The sequence below is a fragment of the Lepidochelys kempii genome, chromosome 2 (assembly GCF_965140265.1).
Source record: "Lepidochelys kempii isolate rLepKem1 chromosome 2, rLepKem1.hap2, whole genome shotgun sequence".
Taxonomy (NCBI): Eukaryota; Metazoa; Chordata; order Testudines; family Cheloniidae; genus Lepidochelys; species Lepidochelys kempii.
In genome coordinates, this window is record NC_133257.1 from 192607308 (window position 1) to 192626893 (window position 19586).

The 19586-nt window shown below is 40.4% G+C and overlaps 1 protein-coding gene across 8 annotated transcripts in view; it reads left to right on the plus strand.

Annotated features, from left to right (window-relative positions):
* Positions 1 to 19586, plus strand: part of CAPN7 (calpain 7) — a 50228-nt gene that overhangs the window by 9836 nt on the left and 20806 nt on the right. For 5 of the 8 annotated variants that reach the window (XM_073333282.1, XM_073333284.1, XM_073333286.1 and 2 more), the window contains 9 exons: positions 1630 to 1716; positions 7261 to 7387; positions 10334 to 10419; positions 11586 to 11679; positions 13821 to 13967; positions 16908 to 17014; positions 17735 to 17854; positions 18446 to 18566; positions 18999 to 19143. In XM_073333282.1, the coding sequence (XP_073189383.1) occupies positions 1630 to 1716; positions 7261 to 7387; positions 10334 to 10419; positions 11586 to 11679; positions 13821 to 13967; positions 16908 to 17014; positions 17735 to 17854; positions 18446 to 18566; positions 18999 to 19143 (1034 nt within the window). The remainder of the gene's footprint in view (positions 1 to 1629; positions 1717 to 7260; positions 7388 to 10333; positions 10420 to 11585; positions 11680 to 13820; positions 13968 to 16907; positions 17015 to 17734; positions 17855 to 18445; positions 18567 to 18998; positions 19144 to 19586) is intronic. The other 3 variants (XM_073333285.1, XM_073333290.1, XM_073333283.1) reach the window with 2 other exon arrangements.

Genomic DNA, 19586 nt, shown 5'->3' on the forward strand with positions numbered 1-19586 from the left:
GTATGGAACATAGACGCCACACATTTCCTACCTGAATGAGTGTATAATCTAGGGGCCTGACCCTGTGAGCTGCAGAGATCCCTGTAATATTTACAGAGTTCTCTCGAGTAAAATTGACTTCAGCGGGAATTAAGGGTGCTTATCCTCTTGCAGGATTGGGCCTTTACTTAGGCCTACTCCTTCTTGCGTTAACTTTGATGGGAGTAAGATCAGACACACAAATTGTACATGCTTTGGTGTTCAACAATTAATATATAATATCCTGAGTTGAAATTACAAGTATTGAAAACTCCATCATATGCATCTTAGGTTACATCTACAGTGACCCACAGTTTGGCCTGCAGGGGTGTGACTACAGTGCTGCTCTGTAACTCGCCTGTGTGGGTGCTGCACGTGCAAACTAAAAGGTTCTTAATTTGTGTTTAATGTAGTCCTCTTCAAAGAGGACTACGTTAATGTGAACCAGGAACTTTTTAGTTCACACCCGCAGCGTCCTCGCAGGGGAATTATGGTGCAGCACTTTGGTGCATACTGCTATTCACATCTCCATAGTCCAAACTGTGGGGCAGTGCAGTGTAGAAAAATCCTTCCAAAGGGCGCTGTCTGGACAGATGCACTCTGCTTTTATTTTCAAACAGATACCGGAATGTAAGATTTCAGTGGAGGTTAGTAGTGCCCAGCTCTGTGCCTAAAAACTTAACTCCTGATCCAAAGCCCACTGAAGTCAATGAGAGTCTTTCCATTGGCTTCGTTGGGCTTTGATCAGGCCCTAACAATATAAATATGTTTGCACAGGAAAAGTTTGACAGTTGTATGAACCAGTTTCGTTTTAAAAACAAAGTTTGCTTTTTTATCTTAACTGATATTTGTGAAATGTAAACCTTTCTAAAGCTTCAAAGAGAACTTTTTCATTGCTTTAAATCCTGTATTTCTTTTGTTTTTGAAAACGTTGTTGTTTTGACTACCTATTGTTCAACATTGGTTACTGAAACTTGTTACGGTCACATCTGACTTGTACATATTTCTTTATTCTTCCTGATCTAAAATAGCCCCTATCTATAGCCCTGTGTGCACTTGACTGTCTCTTTACAAATACACTAATAAATACATCTAGTGTTATCATTTGTACCTTTACTATTTGACTATTTTTTTCATATTCATCCACTTTTGATCAGTTAATCTCTTTAAAAAGTGCCATATCAGTTGTTAGTTATAACTATATCGAAATATATACTTTGTGAAAAAAGAAATTTAAAGACATCGTTGACAGTATATTTAAACAAATGTATTTTAAGGCCTTGGATCTCAATGCTACAGATTGATGTGCAGGCAGCAGACTGTTGTGCGTCTACAGAGGACCATTGGTCTGCTTTTGTGCATATCTTTGCAGGATTGATGCCCAGTCCAGCAAGTACTCCAGCTTTAGAAATGTGGAACTTGTAGTTATTGCCTATTTGAAGCAGAATGCCACAGTCCTCAAGTGCACCATTTCTTGGCTTCTGTTTTTTCGTTCCTTCATTGTTATTTCCTGGGTGTTGTGCTCTGGAAGTTGGTAAAAACCAAATAGCTTTGAACATTATGGTTCCCACTTTGACACTTACAATCATGTTCTCCTTTTATGATGTGCAGAAATACATCAAAGATAAATGGTGTTGAGTATGTCCCGTTCATGAGTGTTGACCTGAGGGAGCGTTTTGCCTTTCCAGTGCCATTTTCGTAAGTGATCATCAGTTACTCCAGTTATTTTTGTGCTTGTTTTCTCTCAAATTTTTCCTGTCTTCATAGCATTTCCTTTCTCAAAAATCCAAATTGTTCAAGTACAGCTGTAGCTCAGCCTCTAACTGTTGCCAGCCAGTGGAATGTGCCATTCGCACCAAGTTAGTCTGACAGTAGAAGAGAGTGGTAACAGCGAAAACTGAGGAGTTGCATGCAACTCCTGCTTAAAACTCAGCCATGATTTTCATAAGTGACTATGGATGTTGGGTGCCCCAAACTCTGGATGCCCCACTTGACACCTTAATGAAGCCTGACTTCAAGAAAGTGCTGAACTCCCAGCTTCTGAAAATCAGGCCCCATTAAACAAATTGTCTCAAAGTGAAAACCCAAAACAACCTGCTAATGGAAAATCCTGGCCCTCCTTTGTACTCTCTGAACCTGGTGTTGCTCAATGCATGCTGATCCTACTGTGCTGTGTTTTTTCGCCTTGTCTTATTCAGTTGCACTTCCAGTTTGTTAGAAATCTTTGGACTTCGGGGGTGCGGGGGGGGGGGGGTATAAGCCTGACACCTTCACCACATAATTTCAGAGGGCAGCTTTAGTTTCTCTTCAGAGTGGAAATGGAAGTGTGGTTTAGTGCAGTGGTTCTCAACCAGGGGACCCGGGCCCCCAAGGGGCCGTAAGTAGGTTTCAGGGGTTCCACCAAGCAGTTCCAGCATTACTCATTTGGGCCCAAGGCAGAAAGCCGAAGCCCCATCGCATGGGGCTGTGGCATAGGGCCACAGGCAATTGTCCTGCTTGCTATCTCCCAGTGCCAGCCCTGGCTTTTATACGCACAGCTTATTGTGGCACAGGTGGGCCGTGGAGATTTTATAGCATGTTGAGGTGGAGGGGGGCCTCAGAAAGAAAAAGGTTGAGAACCCCTGGTTTAGTGGATAGAGCACTGAACTGGGACGTGGGAGGCCTGGCTTCTGTTCTTGGTTCTGCAGCTAGCATTCTGGATGACGCTGGGCAAGTCACTTCACCTCTCTAAGTCTCTGTTTCTCCACCTGTAAAATGGGAATAGTGATACTGACCTATTTGTAAAGCACTTTGGGATCTACTGATGAAGCTGGTTGTATAAGAGCTAGGTGATATTAGGAGAGCAGCAACCTGGGACTCAGGTGACTTCCTTGGAAGAGGGGACTGCACTGGGGACAGACACTACTTTTAGTTCAGTTATGTGAAACTGTTGGGAAGATTTATAAATGTAAAGTTCAATGACAATATGGGGGAGATGGGAAATTATGAGTTACAGTCCAGTATCTTGAGACTTGCCAGGCCCTGAGTGGAAGAGCTCAGCACTTTCCAGCACTGAGTAAACTTCTCCAAGTGCTGATCCAACACCTGTGATTTAAAAAAAAAAAAAATTGATCTTTGTTGTTAAAGATGGCTACTGGAATTCCCCTCTCCTATTTAGTTGCATATGGGAGGGAAACGTCAACATTTAGTATTTTATGTTTTACTTATGATATGTCCCAAATAATTATTAGCTTTGCAAGGCTATTAACTTAAACTACTTTATAGCTGTATTTACATATGTCAAAGAATTATAGAAGTGTAGGACTGGAAGGAACCTCAGTAGATCATCTAGTCCAGACTCCTACACTCAAGTCAGGACTACATAATAACTAGACCATTCCTGACAGGAGTAACCTTTTCTTAAAAATCTCCAACGATGGAGTCTCCAGAACCTCCCTAGGCAATTTGTTCCAGTGCTTAACTACCCTTACAGGTAGGAAGTTTTTCCTAACTTCCAACCTAAACCTTCCTTTCTGCACTTTAAGCCCATTGATGCTGCTTCTGTCCTCAGGTGAAGGAGAACAATTTTTCACCCTCCGCCTTTTAACAACTTTTTATGTACTTGAAAACTGTTATCATGTCCCACCTCAGTCTTCTCTCCTCCAGGCTAAACAAACCCAGTTATTTCAGTATTTCCTAACAGGTGATGTTTTCTAGAATTTTAATGTTATTTTGTTGCTTTCCTCTGGATTTTCTCCAATTTATCCACATCTTTCCTGAAATGTGATGCCCAGAACAGAACACACTATTCCAGGTGGGGCCTTATCAGCTTGGAGTAGAATGGAAGAATTACTTCTCCTGTCTTGCTCACAGGTTTCAGAGTAGCAGCCGTGTTAGTCTGTATTTGCAAAAAGAAAAGGAGGACTTGTGGCACCTTAGAGACTAACCAATTTATTTGAGCATAAGCTTTCGTGAGCTACAGCTCACTTCATTGGATGCATTCAGTGGAAAATACAGTGAGGAGATTTATATACACACAGACAATGCAAAAATGGATGTTTACCATACACATTGTAAGGAGAGTGATCACTTAAGGTGAGCTATTACCAGCAAGAAAGTGGGGTGGGGGGAGAGAGAACCTTTTGAAGTGATAATCAAGGTGGGCCATTTCCAGTACATTTCCAGGAGTTAACAAGAATGTCTGAGGAACAGTGGGGGGAGGGGGAGGAATAAACGAGCGGAAATAGTTTTACTTTGTATAATGACTCAACCACTCCCAGTCTCTATTCAAGCCTAAGTTAATTGTATCCAATTTGCAAATTAATTCCAATTCAGCAGTCTCTCCTTGGAGTCTGTTTTCGAAGTTTTTTTGTTGAAGAATAGTCACTTTTAGATCAGAAATCGAGTGACCAGAGAGATTGAAGTGTTCTCCGACTGGTTTATGAATGTTATAATTCTTGACATCTGATTTGTGTCCATTTATTCTTTTACGTAGAGACTGTCCAGTTTGACCAATGTACATGGCAGAGGGGCATTGCTGGCACATGATGGCATATATCACATTGGTAGATGTGCAGGTGAACGAGCCTCTGATAGTGTGGCTGATGTGATTAGGCCCTATGATGGTGTCCCCTGAATAGATATGTGGACACAGTTGACAATGGGCTTTGTTGCAAGGATAGGTTCCTGGGTTAGTGGTTCTGTTGTGTGGTATGTGGTTGCTGGTGAGTATTTGCTTCAGGCTGGGGGGCTGTCTGTAAGCAAGGACTGGCCTGTCTCCCAAGATCTGTGAGAGTGATGGGTCATCCTTCAGGATAGGTTGTAGATCCTTGATGATGAGTTGGAGAGGTTTTAGTTGGGGGCTGAAGGTGATGGCTAGTGGCGTTCTGTTGTTTTCTTTGTTGGGCCTGTCCTTAGTAAGTGACTTCTGGGTACTCTTCTGGCTCTGTCAGTCTGTTTCTTCACTTCGGCAGGTGGGTATTGTACTTGTAAGAATGCTTGGTAGAGGTCTTGTAGGTGTTTGTCTCTGTCTGAGGGGTTGGAGCAAATGCGGTTGTATCGCAGAGCTTGGCTGTAGACGATGGATCGTGTGGTGTGGTCAGGGTGAAAGCTGGAGGCATGTCGGTAGGAATAGCGGTCAGTAGGTTTCCGGTATAGGGTGGTGTTTATGTGACCATCACTTATTAGTATTGTAGTGTCCAGGAAGTGAATCTCTTGTGTGGACTGGTCCAGGCTGAGGTTGATGGTGGGATGGAAATTGTTGAAATCATGGTGGAATTCCTCAAGGGCTTCTTTTCCATGGGTCCAGATGATGAAGATGTCATCCGTATAGCGCAAGTAGAGTAGGGGCATTAGGGGACGAGAGCTTAGGAAGCGTTGTTCTAAGTCCACCATAAAAATGTTGGCATACTGTGGGGCCATGCGGGTACCCATAGCAATGCCACTGATTTGAAGGTATACATTGTCCTCAAATGTGAAATAGTTATGGGTGAGGACAAAGTCACAAAGTTCAGCCACCAGGTTTGCCATGACATTATCGAGGATAGTGTTCCTGACGTCTTGTAGTCAATCTTTGTGTGGAATGTTGGTGTAGCGGGCTTCTACATCCATAGTGGCCAGGATGGTGTTTTCAGGAAGATCACCGATGGATTGTAGTTTCCTCAGGAAGTCAGAGGTGTCTCGAAGATAGCTGGGAGTGCTGGTAGTGTAGGGCCTGAGGAGGGAGTCTACATAGCCAGACAACCCTGCTGTCAGGGTGCCAATGCCTGAGATGATGGGGCGCCCAGGATTTCCAGGCTTATGGATCTTGGGTAGCAGATAGAATACCCAGGTCGGGGTTCCAGGGGTGTGTCTGTGCGGATTTGATCTTGTGCTTTTTCAGGGAGTTTCTTGAGCAAATGCTGTGGTTTCTTTTGGTAACCCTCAGTGGGATCAGAGGGTAATGGCTTGTAGAAACTGGTGCTGGAGAGCTGCCGAGCAGCCTCTTGTTCATATTCCGACCTATTCATGATGACAACAGCACCTCCTTTGTCAGCCTTTTTGATTATGATGTCAGAGTTGTTTCTGAGGCTGTGGATGGCATTGTGTTCTGCACGGCTGAGGTTATGGGGCAAGTGATGTTGCTTTTCCACAATTTCAGCCCGTGCACGTCGGCGGAAACACTCTATGTAGAAGTCCAGTCTGTTGTTTCGACCTTCAGGAGGGGTCCACCTAGAATCCTTCTTTTTGTAGCGCTGGTAGGAAGGTCTGTATGGATTAGTATGTTGTTCAGAGATGTGTTGGAAATATGCACGGGCTGAAATTGTGGAAAAGCTCCCTGGCTCTCATCAGCACAGCAGTCTCTCCCACCCCTCAGCAGCAGCAGCCTACTCTGCCTGCCTTCCTATGGTTCTGTGATTCCCTCAGAGTTCTCCCACAGCCGCCTCAGCTGCAGGGAACAGCATCCTAAGCAGCTCTCTGAGCTCTCGGTGCTGAGGAATGTCAAAGCAGCACAACAGTCGTCCCGCTCACTCCCAGCTGCCTTCCCCTGTGTTCTTTGTGCAGGGGCATTCCACATTAACTCTTTGTTGCTGGAGCATAGTAGCATGCTCAGCTGTCAGATACTTCTGGGAGCTTTGAAAGGGGAGGGGCGCTTACCTGCAGAGCAGCAGAGATCAAAACACTGAGCAGAGCAGTCATGGCGGGCATTGCAGGATGCTGATGGAAACCAGTTATGTCGACAAAACAAACAGCAATGTCTATGCTGACACTTTGACGCTTTAACTTTGCCACAAAAGCTTTATGCCTCTCGTTGAGGTGGTTTTATTTTGTAGGCAAAACAGAAGAGTTTTGCTGCCAAAAGTAGCTTTGCAGTGTGTACACCTCCCCTGTTTTGTTCAGCAAAAGGCAGCTTTTGCTGGAAAAACTTTGTAGTGTAGACAAGGCCTTAGAGATATGTCATTAGGCCCTGCTGACTTGAAAACTTTTAACTTGTGTAAGTAATTTTGAACTTGTTCTTTCCCTATTTTAGCCTCAGATCCTACTTTCAATGGCATTCACTATGTTAGATGTCCAATCACTACTCATCTTTTTGTTGAAAACTGAAACAAAAAAGGCATTTAGCATTTCCACATTTTCTGTCTCTCTTCTTCCCCCCGCCCCCCCCAATTGAGTAATGGACCTCGTTGAGTAATGTCTGTGACTGCTGTAAAATGGGATAAACCATGGAAAGTTGTTTCTGATTCTGTCTTTGGTTGATTATTTTTTTATTATTTTTAAATCCAGAGATAAATGTGGCAAGTTACCATTGTCACCCAAACAAAAGGCAATGTTTTCCAAGTGGGTGCGGCCAGATGACCTAACAAATAACCCTACAATGATCTATACTGTGTCAAGTTTCAGCATAAAGCAGGTAAGTTGTTTCTAAAATGAAATTTACACCAGCTATTCTGATGATTGCAGAATGAGTTCGGGGTCTTTTAAAGTAATGGGGTGCTCATTAAAACCTAGCAAGTAGGAGAACTTTGCTTTGCCCTCTTCTAAGACCTACATTTGTTTTCACTGTGGATCATTTGACTTTGTTACGGCTGTCAATTAATTACAGTTAATGCATGCGCTTAATGGAAAACAAATTAACTAGATAAAAAAATTAGTCATTAATTGCACTGTTAAACAATAATAGAATATCAATTTAAAATTATAAGTATTTTTGGATGTTTTTTCTACATTCTCAAAAATGTTGATTTCAGTTGCAACACAATACAAAGTGTACAGTACTCACTTTGTTATTTTGATTACAAATATTTGCACTGTAAAAAAGATAAAAGAAATAGTATTTTTCAATTCACCTCATACAAGTCCACTCAGTCCTATTTCTCATTCAACCAATCACTAAGACAAATAAGTTTGTTTACATTTGCAGGAGATAATGCTGCCCACTTCCTATTTACAATGTCACCTGAAAGTGAGAACAGATGTTCACATGGCACTATTGTAGCCGGCGTTGCAAGGCATTCATATGCCCCTTCATGCTTCGATTTGTAGGCTCTAAAGTTTTAAATTGTTTTGTTTTTGAGAGCTGTTATAGAAAAAAAATCTACATTTGTTATTGCACTTTCACAGTAGAGATGGCACTATAGTACTCATATGAGGTGAACTGAACAATGCGACTGAAACGATGATTGATCAAGACTGTTTTTGTATCTCATGATTAATTGTAATTTTTTAAAATTGTTTGACAGCCTTACTTTATTTACTTATGAGTGTAAGAATAAACAGAGGGAAAATATAGGTAGGAATGGACTACCTATTGTACACCTCAGATCTCCATATCCAAAGGAATCTAGTTTAAACTACATTGGGCAGCCATGTATTATGAGCAGCCCATTATAGACACACATGATATCTGCCTTCTTCAGACCTCTAAGAATCAAGAGTCATTGATCTGTTAGCTGTGGGATGCACGAGGTAAAACTGGACAAGGGGCAGAGTACTCTAGCTTCTGACATGTTAACAGTGAAAATAAAAATCTGTGTTTGGCACCATCCACGAGGGGGGGCACATACAATGGGTTTTTTGAGCAGCAGTAAGATGAATTTCAGAGCTTGCACTGTCTAGCCTGACCTAAACTGTTCTATCCTGCAGCCAGCCATAAGATGGCAGGGCCCACCATTCAGCTAGCTTTAATCTCTTTCCATCTCCACTTGCTTCCATGGGTTTAAGACTAGTAGGAGTAAGGTTTGCCCTTTTGTTTCCTAACAGTAGCATATTACACACTTGCTTATTAAAACATATGTAATATTAAACCGTGTGTTTAATTTGATGTCGGTTTGGTTTTTTAACCCTTGCTAGGAAAATTAGTGGCAATTTAAGTTATTTTTCTTGTCTACCAAAGATATAACTTTACACTGAGGTTGGTGGAGTTTCGTAATTCGCAATTTTTGCTCTACCAATCCGAATAGCTGTGTCATTGCTCCATTTGCAATCTGAAGTCAGACAAAACTAATTGGTCCTGACAAATGATTAACCAGATTCTGTGCAGGTAAATTTAAATTTAGGCCACTTAAATGGAAACAGAAGTCAGATCACCGAGAATGGTGGAGGGTTTCTGTGGCAAAACTATATAAAATCTGTCCCAATATTAAGCCACATAGGGCCTGATCCAGAGTCCTCTGAAATCAGTGAGAGATTTTCCCATTGTTCACACTGGACATTTAGGAATCATCTGTCTCTGGTCCTCATTCAGTTAATTCCTTACTTCTGTCTCAGTTTATCAGGTTTTAGTTTTGAGGAAACTTAGGTTTCCCAACCCTTTGGGAGTACCTTTGTTATACCAATAAAATAAAAACCAGCAGGATCTTATTAAAGAGGAAAAGGCAAAATACCACATTTATTGTGAATACAGAAAGAATCATAGTAAGCAGTTAGTTATAGCTATAACATTCCATTCAATCTCATATTTATTCACACATTCATTCCTACAAACACACACACACAGGTTCTGCAAGGTTGTTATCATAGTTACCAGCCTTAGAGTTGCTCATGCCAAGCCACTGGCCAGGTGGCCTGGACATGAGGAGGGAGAAGGGCCTTGTCAGATGTTCATCTGATGCTCCTGGAAGTTGGTTTGCAGAATCAGACCCCAAAGTTCTCACTTTTTAGAGTCCATTTTTATAGGAATTTCTTCCTATGCCAGTCTATGGGAATTGCTTCATCGTGCTGTTGCTGAATCAATCAGCAGATGGCACATTCCTGAGGGCTCTGTGCTGCTAGATGTTATCTTGTTCTTTGGTTCTCCCATTCTTGAGGCTGTTGGATGGATTCCAGTCTGCCCTCCGGGGGTCCTCTGGTTATTTCCACTTGACGCCTTCTTCAGCCAATGGACACTGGATTCTTAGGCTGGCACCTCCCTGATCATTCATTTATTATCCACACCAAGCATCCATCCACATACATCCTCTATCTCTATTTTAATCACAACTTTTAATACAACAAAAGGGCGGGGAGTCTCTGGGTGCTGTTTCTGTTGTTACAGAGTATTGCTTTGAGTCTCTCTCTCTGTGCGAATTGCTTTGAGAACAGACTCTGTCTTAGAATGTACTAACGCAATTAGCAGCTTGCAAGTTTCATGCACGGAGGGAGAGAAACAGTACCAAAAACCAAGAGACCTCTTAATTAGTAATACCCTGGAATTTAAACTATGGGGAATCAAACTCATTTGTGATTTTAATACAGAACTTCTTTAATATGATCCAACACCTTTGCCTCTCTTGGTTCAGAAATCCTTTTATTTGTTGGAAGCGCTTCTAATTGAACTTTTAACTGTTTAACCTTCACTAGTGTCTTTTTTTGCTCCTAGACAATAGTATCGGATTGTTCTTTTGTGGCATCACTAGCTATCAGCGCAGCATACGAGAGACGGTACAACAAAAAGTTGATTACAAGGTAAATGGCTATTCCTGTCTAAAATCTTGTCAGTTATGCAACATGTTTAAAGCCTGTCTCTTTTTAACATTGGCTATAACAGATAGAAGGCTATATTATGGATGTGATGATTTAACATAGGTTTATGTTAAGCTTGCTTATAAACATACATAAACCTGAGATATTACATTTTGTAGAAAGCCAAAATGTAGACATTTGGTTCAAAATGTTCAAGCTTACCTGCCTAAGTTAGGGACATTTTTGTTCGGGTGCCCAAATATGAATTTAGGAGCCTATTTTCAAAGGTGCAGAGCACCTGCTGTTCCTGTTGATGTCACTGGAATTTTTGCTGCTCAGCACTTCTGAAAATAAACCACCTTTTTGTACATGCTGAATATGGTTTTTGGATCTTAACTTTAGACACCCACGCTTGGAAAATTTGGCCATTTGGGAGGATTTTTTATTTCACTTTTATCTTCCTTAATCATACTTCGTTCGCTTGTTTTCACTCTTTACTATGCCAACTGCTGTACAATACATGCCACATTTTTACCTCTTACTTCAGCATTGATGTTAAGTAGAATTGAGATGTTATCAACTAAAGTCCTGATCCCATGATGAACTCCACATGGGCTTAGCAGTCTGTCACATAGAGCCCATTGTGGGATCAGGACCCAAGAGGTTTTTTTGAAATTTTGTTTTAATCAAAATTAGTTTTTTAGCAGTTTTTTTCCCAAACTACTGTCATTTGTCTTTTTATTGCCTTATCCTTTGGGCAATGGTTTCTTAAAACCTTAACTTCTTCACTCATGGTCTTTGATTTGCAATGCATACAAATATTGTATGTATTCAGAAAGATGTATAACATTGCTTGAATGGTAAAGTATACAGTTGCATGCATTTATTTTATTTGATTATCAATGAATGACTAGCTGACTGAGTGAGTGACTGCAGAAAGAATGAGGTATACAGATCTTGTTCGAAATATAAATTAAACCAAGAAAATTTAGTTAAATTTCTCATGCTGTGATTTACACAGAAATTCTAGTAACTTGAGATGGTGGCATGCATTTTTAAATTCCAAAAATAGATCAAATTGATGTAATGCTTTTTTAAACATCATACAGTATGTATACATACAACACATTGTTCACAGATATTTTATAATTTTTTTCTTTTTCTAATAGCATAATTTACCCTCAGAATAAAAAAGGAGAACCAGAGTATAATCCATGTGGAAAGTACATGGTGAAACTTCATATCAATGGTGTCCCTAGAAAGGTAATTAGCTTTAAAGAGTGTAGTATGATTATTGGATAAGGTAACTACCTTGAAAGTTCATTCTGTTTCATTGTGAAGGTGTGTTTTATTTCTCAGTAAGAATTCTAGATATACGTTTGTCGGAAAGCATATGCAATTATAACACCTTGCTATATTTCATTCTGGTTACATAATAATGTGTAATGTCGTATAGGTGCTTGACCCTCTAAAGATGCTGTGACACTCTGGGGTTCAACGCAGAGCAGTAAGGGGTTTTGCCACCCCCTGCCTTTTAACCCTGGGTGCTGCTGGTGTGTGCTTTGTAGCACAGTAGCCTTACCCTGAGTTTCACCAGCCTGGTTATTCCTTGGAGGGTGACATCAACACCCTTGCAAATCCAGGTTCTCCCCAAAAACATCTTTCTCTGTAGTGCTCAGCCCCTCTTACTGTGGCACCACAAGACATTATCACATTTGCTGCTCCTTTAAAGAGACAGTACTCAGCAGCTTATTCACTGGGGTTGACAAACTCTCCACTTCAATCAAAACACTGAGTTGGTTTGTGGTACAAGTAAAACAAGTTTATTCCTATCTCCATTTGTTTTAAATTATGCCAAGTATAAGCAATAAGGATAGAAATAGTTTCAAACAAACAAGTAAAAATACACCTCAGACTGAAACTCAACAAACTAGAATCTTTGGTTCAAAGAAGTTTTGTCTCACCACTGTTCTTCCAGCATGCCTGGCCTGTCCTTTAGCCAGGATCCAGCATATGGAGCTCAGATTACTTGGTTTCCTTGCCTCCTTAGATGAGGGATAAATTATGGGTTCAGTAAACCTTTGAAATGTATTCTTAAGTGTATCCCCAGGTAAAGTTGCTTTCCCTTGCTGAGTGTAGACGCCCTGCTTTCTGGCATAGACACTGTGCTGACTTCACCCTCTGCTTGTGATTTTTACAGTGCAAATGATCTTTCTGCAATCTCCAATACAAATGAATAGCCCATTGTCCTTGGCCACACCTGGCTTGAGGTGGCATCTCCTTTCCTTTGTCTGGAAAAAACTGCTTATCATCTTTCCCTGGCGTGCCTGGTTTAAACACATTTTAGTTATGCATTTCCAGCACCTCGGTATATGTGTTTGTAGGTTAACCATCCATCACGCAAGAATATTAAGGGTCAGTGAGTTATTAGTTTTCCAGTGATATATTACATGATACTTCTTAAATAAATATCATGCCAACTATAGTGTGTCAGCTGTGTTGAGCAGGCTAAGCCAGCTGAGTTTTACATAGCAGGGAGCCTCTTGCCAATTAGCATTGGGTGCTCCTAGGGTAACACATGCATGTAAGTATCCTTATTCACATGAATGAGTCCCATTGAAGTCACTGGGGCCACTCAGGAGAGTAAGGTTATGCACGTGCAAGTTTGTGGGGTTGGGCCATAAGTATGTGCTTCATTAATGGTCTATACCAATGACAGATTAGTGTCATGGTGAAGCTGAGATACTTTCTTTGTGAAGCAATTACAGACCCTTTTTGGAGTAAAAACTCACACACCGTTCTGCCTAATTTAAAACAAGAGATTTTAATCATTTCAAAACCACCACCATGTGGCTTCTACTTTCAAGAAAAGGCAAAACTACAAACAATCGGGAATGAAGGAACTGGAGATAACAGATGTGATGAAGTCTGAGGACCTCTTCCCTTTGGACAAATAACTAGTTATATTTCTGATTGACTGGGTGAGGGGGTTTTGTTAGACTTTTCTATACATTTAATAATAATACCTAGCTCATGTATAGACCTTTTCATCAGTAGATCTCAAAGTGCTTTTCAAAGTTGGTCAATACTAGTATCCCCATCTTACAGATAGAGAAACTGAGGCACAGAGTGAAGTGCCTTGTCCACGGTCACCCAGCCTGCTAGTGGCAGAGCTCAGACTAGGATCCAGGTCTCGCAAGTCCCAGTTCGGTGCTTTATCCACTAGGCTACACTGCTGTTATGAATTAAATTGTTGTGTTTTTAAGTCAGGGAATGATTTTTAGTTTCCTCAGTCTGAAAGCAGCTATATGAAATAGAATGAGCTTCTGAGGATTTTCATCTGTTAAGAAAAGTTTGTTTGAATTATCACTTTATGATAATTTCTGTTCGCTTCTTTTGCTCAGGTGATAATAGATGACCAGTTACCTGTAGATCACAGTGGAGAACTCCTCTGCTCTTATTCCAACAATAGAAGTGAATTGTGGGTGTCCCTGATAGAAAAAGCTTACATGAAAGTTATGGGTGGATATGATTTTCCTGGATCCAATTCTGTGAGTACAAGATTATTCTTTGCAAGAGGCAAAAATGTGCATGAGGATCATCCCATAGCACATAGCTTTCCTTTGAATGAATAGTGAAGAGATCTAAATGAATTGTTTGAGGAAAGGAATGACTTTTCTTTTTGTATGCTGCTGTCTGGGTTTATTTTTATATATCGATTTTAAGTTATTTTGATGATTTTAGTAAATATAAATTAAGTTGTTTTTAGCATCTCCCAGATCGCATACGTTAGAGACCATGGGCCCGATCTTGCAAATGCTTACACACGTACTTAACTGTACTCAGGAGGAATAGTCCCATCAAAAAGGAGGAACTGGATTTCAGTGAGACTGCTTGTGGGTACAGTTACACAGGGATAAGTCTTTTCAAAAATACGCCCCACACCTGCAAAGTACATGTGTTTATTTTGAGAAGTTTCATTAGGGCTCTTGTATGTTTCATAAAACCATAGTTTTATGCCTTACACTAATAACCCTTTTGGTCTCTAATGCCATTTGTATTATAAGTAAAGGAGACATTCTCCCTTATTAAGTTGAGAGATTGGCTAGGGGAGGAGCACATCAATCCTTTTATGGCTCTTATGCACATGGTGGGAATGGGCATATGTATAAGTTAGTATTATTCTATCAAATAATACTAACATACATAGTTATGTAACTTGGTATTCATATAGTAGTTTCTTTAGCAACCGCAACATTTATATAATGCTCAAGTTTAATCTGAGAAGCAAAACACTTGCAATGAGAACTGGACCTATTTTGCTGAGCCAACCAGACTGGTCTCTAATCACATGAAGAAATGCTTCCTAACATTTGAACTCTCACAGCATATTTCTCAGTTCATACCAAGGTTCACAGCTTGATGATGTCGTGAAAACCAGACTTCATTGCTTTTTATTTTGGTTGCTCATCTTCTTTTGATCTTTTGGGTTGGTTATCGGGGAATTTCTCGTTGAGTTTGGTCTTGTGTAGAGAGTAACAATAGTGTAGATTTTTCTAAGTTTGTTCAAGTCACTACCATGACACACAATTTCAGAGAATAGGGAAGTTGTCCATGACCAGGAACAACTTGACTTCTAGCATTTTTTCAATTAAACATAGAAACTCCGGCTCTTGACAATATGTCTCCTCCTTTGCATAATCAGAGAAGCATTTCCCAATGCCTGCACCGGATGTGTTGCTCTCCAAGGCCTATCTGTCAGTACTGTCCTTAGACAAGTTGGGAGGCATTTCTTTGCGCTTTCATAGTCCTGCTTATTTGGGAGGGAATAGGAAAAAAGACCTTTTTGTTTTAAGTATTTTTGGGGGAGTGAAGCCCTGTATTATGCTTGTAAAGTGCACTACTGCTAGTTAAATTGAAATTGCTTTTATTGTTCAGGCCTTTTCACCATGTAAAGCTAGTTGTGTCTTGGAGACTGTGACGGGTTGGGTCATAGAAACCCCTTTGGGACTGCCACCTGATGTGCTGAGACTACCTCTGAGCCCATCTTACTTGGCAGCCTGGGACATCAGAACCCTGCCTTGTCGAGCCAGACACACCAGTCTGCTCCACCACAGACTCAGGGTCTGAACCACGCTCCCCAAAGCTGCAGACTTAACTGAAAACAGCTTAAGTGCTCCTGACTCTAGCACCCAGACACCTAGCTCCCAGTGGGATCCAAACCCCAAATAAATCAGTTTTACTCTGTATAAAGCTTATACAGTGTAAACTCATAAATTGTCCACTCTCTATAATACTGAGAGAGATGCACAGCTGTTTGCTCCCCCAGGAATTAATTGCTTACTCTGGGTTAATTAATAAACAAAAGTGATTTTATTAAGTATAACAAGTAGGATTTAAGTGCTTTCAAGTAATAACAAACAAAAAGTAAGTTACCAAGCAAAATAAAACAAAAACATGCAAGTCTAAGCCTAATATATTTAAGAAACTGAATACAGGTAAATCTCACCCTCAGAGATGTTCCAATAAGCTTGTTTGACAGACTAGACTCCTTTCCAATCTGGGCCTAATCCTTTCCCCTGGTACAGTCCTTGTTCCAGCTCAGGTGGCAGGTAGGGGATTTCTCATGACTGCAGCACCCTTTATTCTGTTCCACCCACTTTTATAGCTTTGGCACAAGGTGGGAATCTTTTGTCTCTCTGGGTCCCCACCCCTCCTTCTGAATGTAAAAGCACCAGGTTTAAGATGGATTCCAGTACCAGCTGAGGTGGTCACATGTCCGGTGAGACCCCAAACCTTCATTCTTCCCGGCCTTACTCATAGGAAGGCTTGCAAGTAAACAGAGCCATCTATAGTCAATTGTCCTGGTTAATGGGAGCCATCAAGATTCAAAACCACCATTAATGGCCCACACTTTGCATAATTACAATAGGACCTTAGTTATATTTTATATTTGTAGTTTCAGATACAAGAATGATACCTTTATACAAATAGGATGACCCAGTAGATTGTAAGCTTTGTGATGATACCTTACAAGAGACCTTTTGCATGAGTATATTCCAGTTACATTATATTCACAATCATTAGCATATTTTCATAAAAGCATATAGAGTGCAATGTCACAGAGACAAGCTAGAGTAAAAGCTAAACTATTGAGTCTTGCCACAAAGTGCACCTTTGACAGAGGCTTGTTTTGGGAGCTCACTCTGAGAGTGCTGGGCATTTGAAACCATGAGCTTGAAACACTAATAATTGTACTTTAAAAAGATACCAGTGAACAGTTCTGGATTATCAAGCCACTTGTTCGAGAGAATCATTTTTTATGCTTAAGCACAGCCTCGTCTAATGAAAAATTGCTCTCATAAGTGTTATGAGGCTGGTGCAAAATAACTCTGTGTGTACAATATACACTAATTTTATATAAGGCATTTTAAAATACACTTAAAGGTAGCTTAATGTGTCTCTTATGACCAAATATGCTTGCATTTCAGAACATTGATCTCCATGCACTGACTGGCTGGATACCAGAGAGGATTGCTATGCACTCAGACAATCAGGCTTTCAATAAGGACAGTTCTTTCAGAATGCTCTATCAGAGGTAGACGTTTATTCTTCCTTGGTGACAGAAGATGCTTTCAGTGAAACAGATGTGTTAATGATATGAAAGTGACTAAAAATGTGATGGTCTTTGTCACTGGCTCTCAACACAAGCATTGTAGTCCTACCACATATGATCCTCGTAGCCCCTCTCTGTGCTCTCCTTTGAAATCAGCTAGAGGAATAGAGTTATTAATGGCTTTGACATCAGAGGCTAATGGAGAAACAAGGGGGCTCTGTTAATAGATGGAGAACGGGATCCCCATCTCTAGCAGAACTATAACTTTAAAAAAAGAATAGTCCCTCTTCCCTGCCAATGGTGTGGTGGGAGGGAGGAGGCAGATCTGGAGAAATGGGGAGTGGAGGTTAGAATCTTCTCATAGGCTAGATTCAGGAGGAAGCAGGAGCCAGAGAAAGGAGGATGGATTTCCCAGCTATGCAGCATGAAGCTGACTTCAAAGTGGAAACAGGTGTGGTGAGGTTGCTCTAACGGTGCCACCAGAGTCCTTACTAACTGTGCCCAAGCAATAGATCTCCTGTGGAGGAGCACAGAGGTGCTCTGTACCTGTCAGGACCATGATACTAACCCGGGACTTAGTGTATCAATCCTACTGTTGTGATAAGTGTGGCCTAGTTATGTTTTCCAGCTGCAGGCGTTGTTCCTTTTTCCCCCTCCCCAAATTGAGAAAATTTAGCCAACCACTTTCTCCTCATTGTCAAGAAATGCAGAGCACCAACATGATGGGAAAGGATCTCAGCTTGGCCAAAGCATTAAAACAAGCAAACACTGTACACCTGACACAAAACCTCACATTTTCTTCAGTAGATTTGTGACCTCCCGGTACGTTGACAGTCACTCTTACGATCTGTTTCTCTGTATTTAAGCATGGGGGGCTAAATTCTCAGACACTACAGACCTATACTGACATTAAACCAGCATTTGTGCACACAAACTGATGTAGGAATATGGAAGCATGTACTTTTCACCCTCTGGTTCTTAGAAAATTTGCCCCCAAGATCATAAGTGCAGAGATGTATGAATTTCAGTTTGATGTATATAGCAATTGACTAGCATCAAAGGATCGTACAATGTGTTGGGTAGAAGATTTATTTCACTGAGTATCTTTAATAAGTGACATTGTCAGTGTAAGACTGAATCTGACACGTTGTTTTTATGACAACAGTAATTTTCCTACTAGAGCCTGATCTTAAATATTGAAAAGTAACGATTATACCTTCTTTTATTGAGCTTGTACAAATAATTTGTCTCCTTCAGAAAAGATTACTTACACTCCAGGTTTGCAAAGTTGGGTCTTAACAATACAACAATTTGGAAGAAGAGAGTTTAGTGTTCGATAAATATAATATTGTTACACTGGTCATTTTACATGTGCTAATAACCTAAACTAAGCTTCCTTAATTTCCCCCTCAGATTTCACAAAGGCGATGTCCTTATCACAACAGCAACCGGAGTGATGTCTGAAGAGGAAGGAGAGAAATGGGGTTTAGTTCCAACCCATGCATATGCTGTTTTGGATATTAGAGAATATAAGGTATCCAGTAAAACAAGAAGCTTTGTACTGGGTGCTTTTTACTTACCTGTCATCAATTGTAATAGATGGTGGATTTAAACATGACTGTCCAGTGACAGTGGAGTTTTGCTCAAAGAAGGGGCTTGAAATCTTTATCTTGCTCAAGAGCTTTATCAAGTTATTCCAAAAAACTTAATAACACTGTATTTTCTTAAGTGTTTAGTTTGTGTACCTAGTAGGTAAGATGCATCCGATGAAGTGAGCTGTAGCTCATGAAAGCTCATGCTCAAATAAATTGGTTAGTCTCTAAGGTGCCACAAGTACTCCTTTTCTTTTTGCGAATACAGACTAACACGGCTGTTACTCTGAAACTAGTAGGTAAGATTAACAATATGTTCACTCTTATCTTGACAAGATAACCAGATGATTTTTTTTAATTTACTGTTTCTCTAGGGGCTTCGATTCCTCCAGTTGAAAAATCCCTGGAGTCACTTACGCTGGAAAGGAAGATACAGTGAAAATGATGTGAAAAATTGGACCCCAGGCCTACAAAAATACTTAAACTTTGATCCAAGAACAGCTCAAAAAATAGACAATGGTAAAATGAATTAAAAGGATGGTGTCAAGTCAAAAAGAATCATACTTCTCTTTGACTGGGTTTTTTTTTTTTGTTTACTTTTGTTACAAGTAACATTTGAAGATACTATCACTAGAAGATTAGGAAAAAAGATCTTATGTCAATTTGAGTAATTGAGAGCAAGTATGTGGAGGGGGGTCAGTTTCCTTGTTTTTGTGGGTCATTCACACAGCAATAGGGGGAGGACAGTAAACAAGACTAAAGTAACAAAAAAATGGCAAAGGCAGGGAAGAAGTACCTGATATTACTTTAAACTTATGTTTCAAAATTGACTAGATTTCAAGTAGAGTGGGTCATTTCATATATTTTAAATTTAAGAGGTTATTTCTTAGTATTCGCTTCTATTTTCCTTTTTTTAATCATGTGGTTTTTGCCATCCTTAATACTTCAGAACACATACTGAG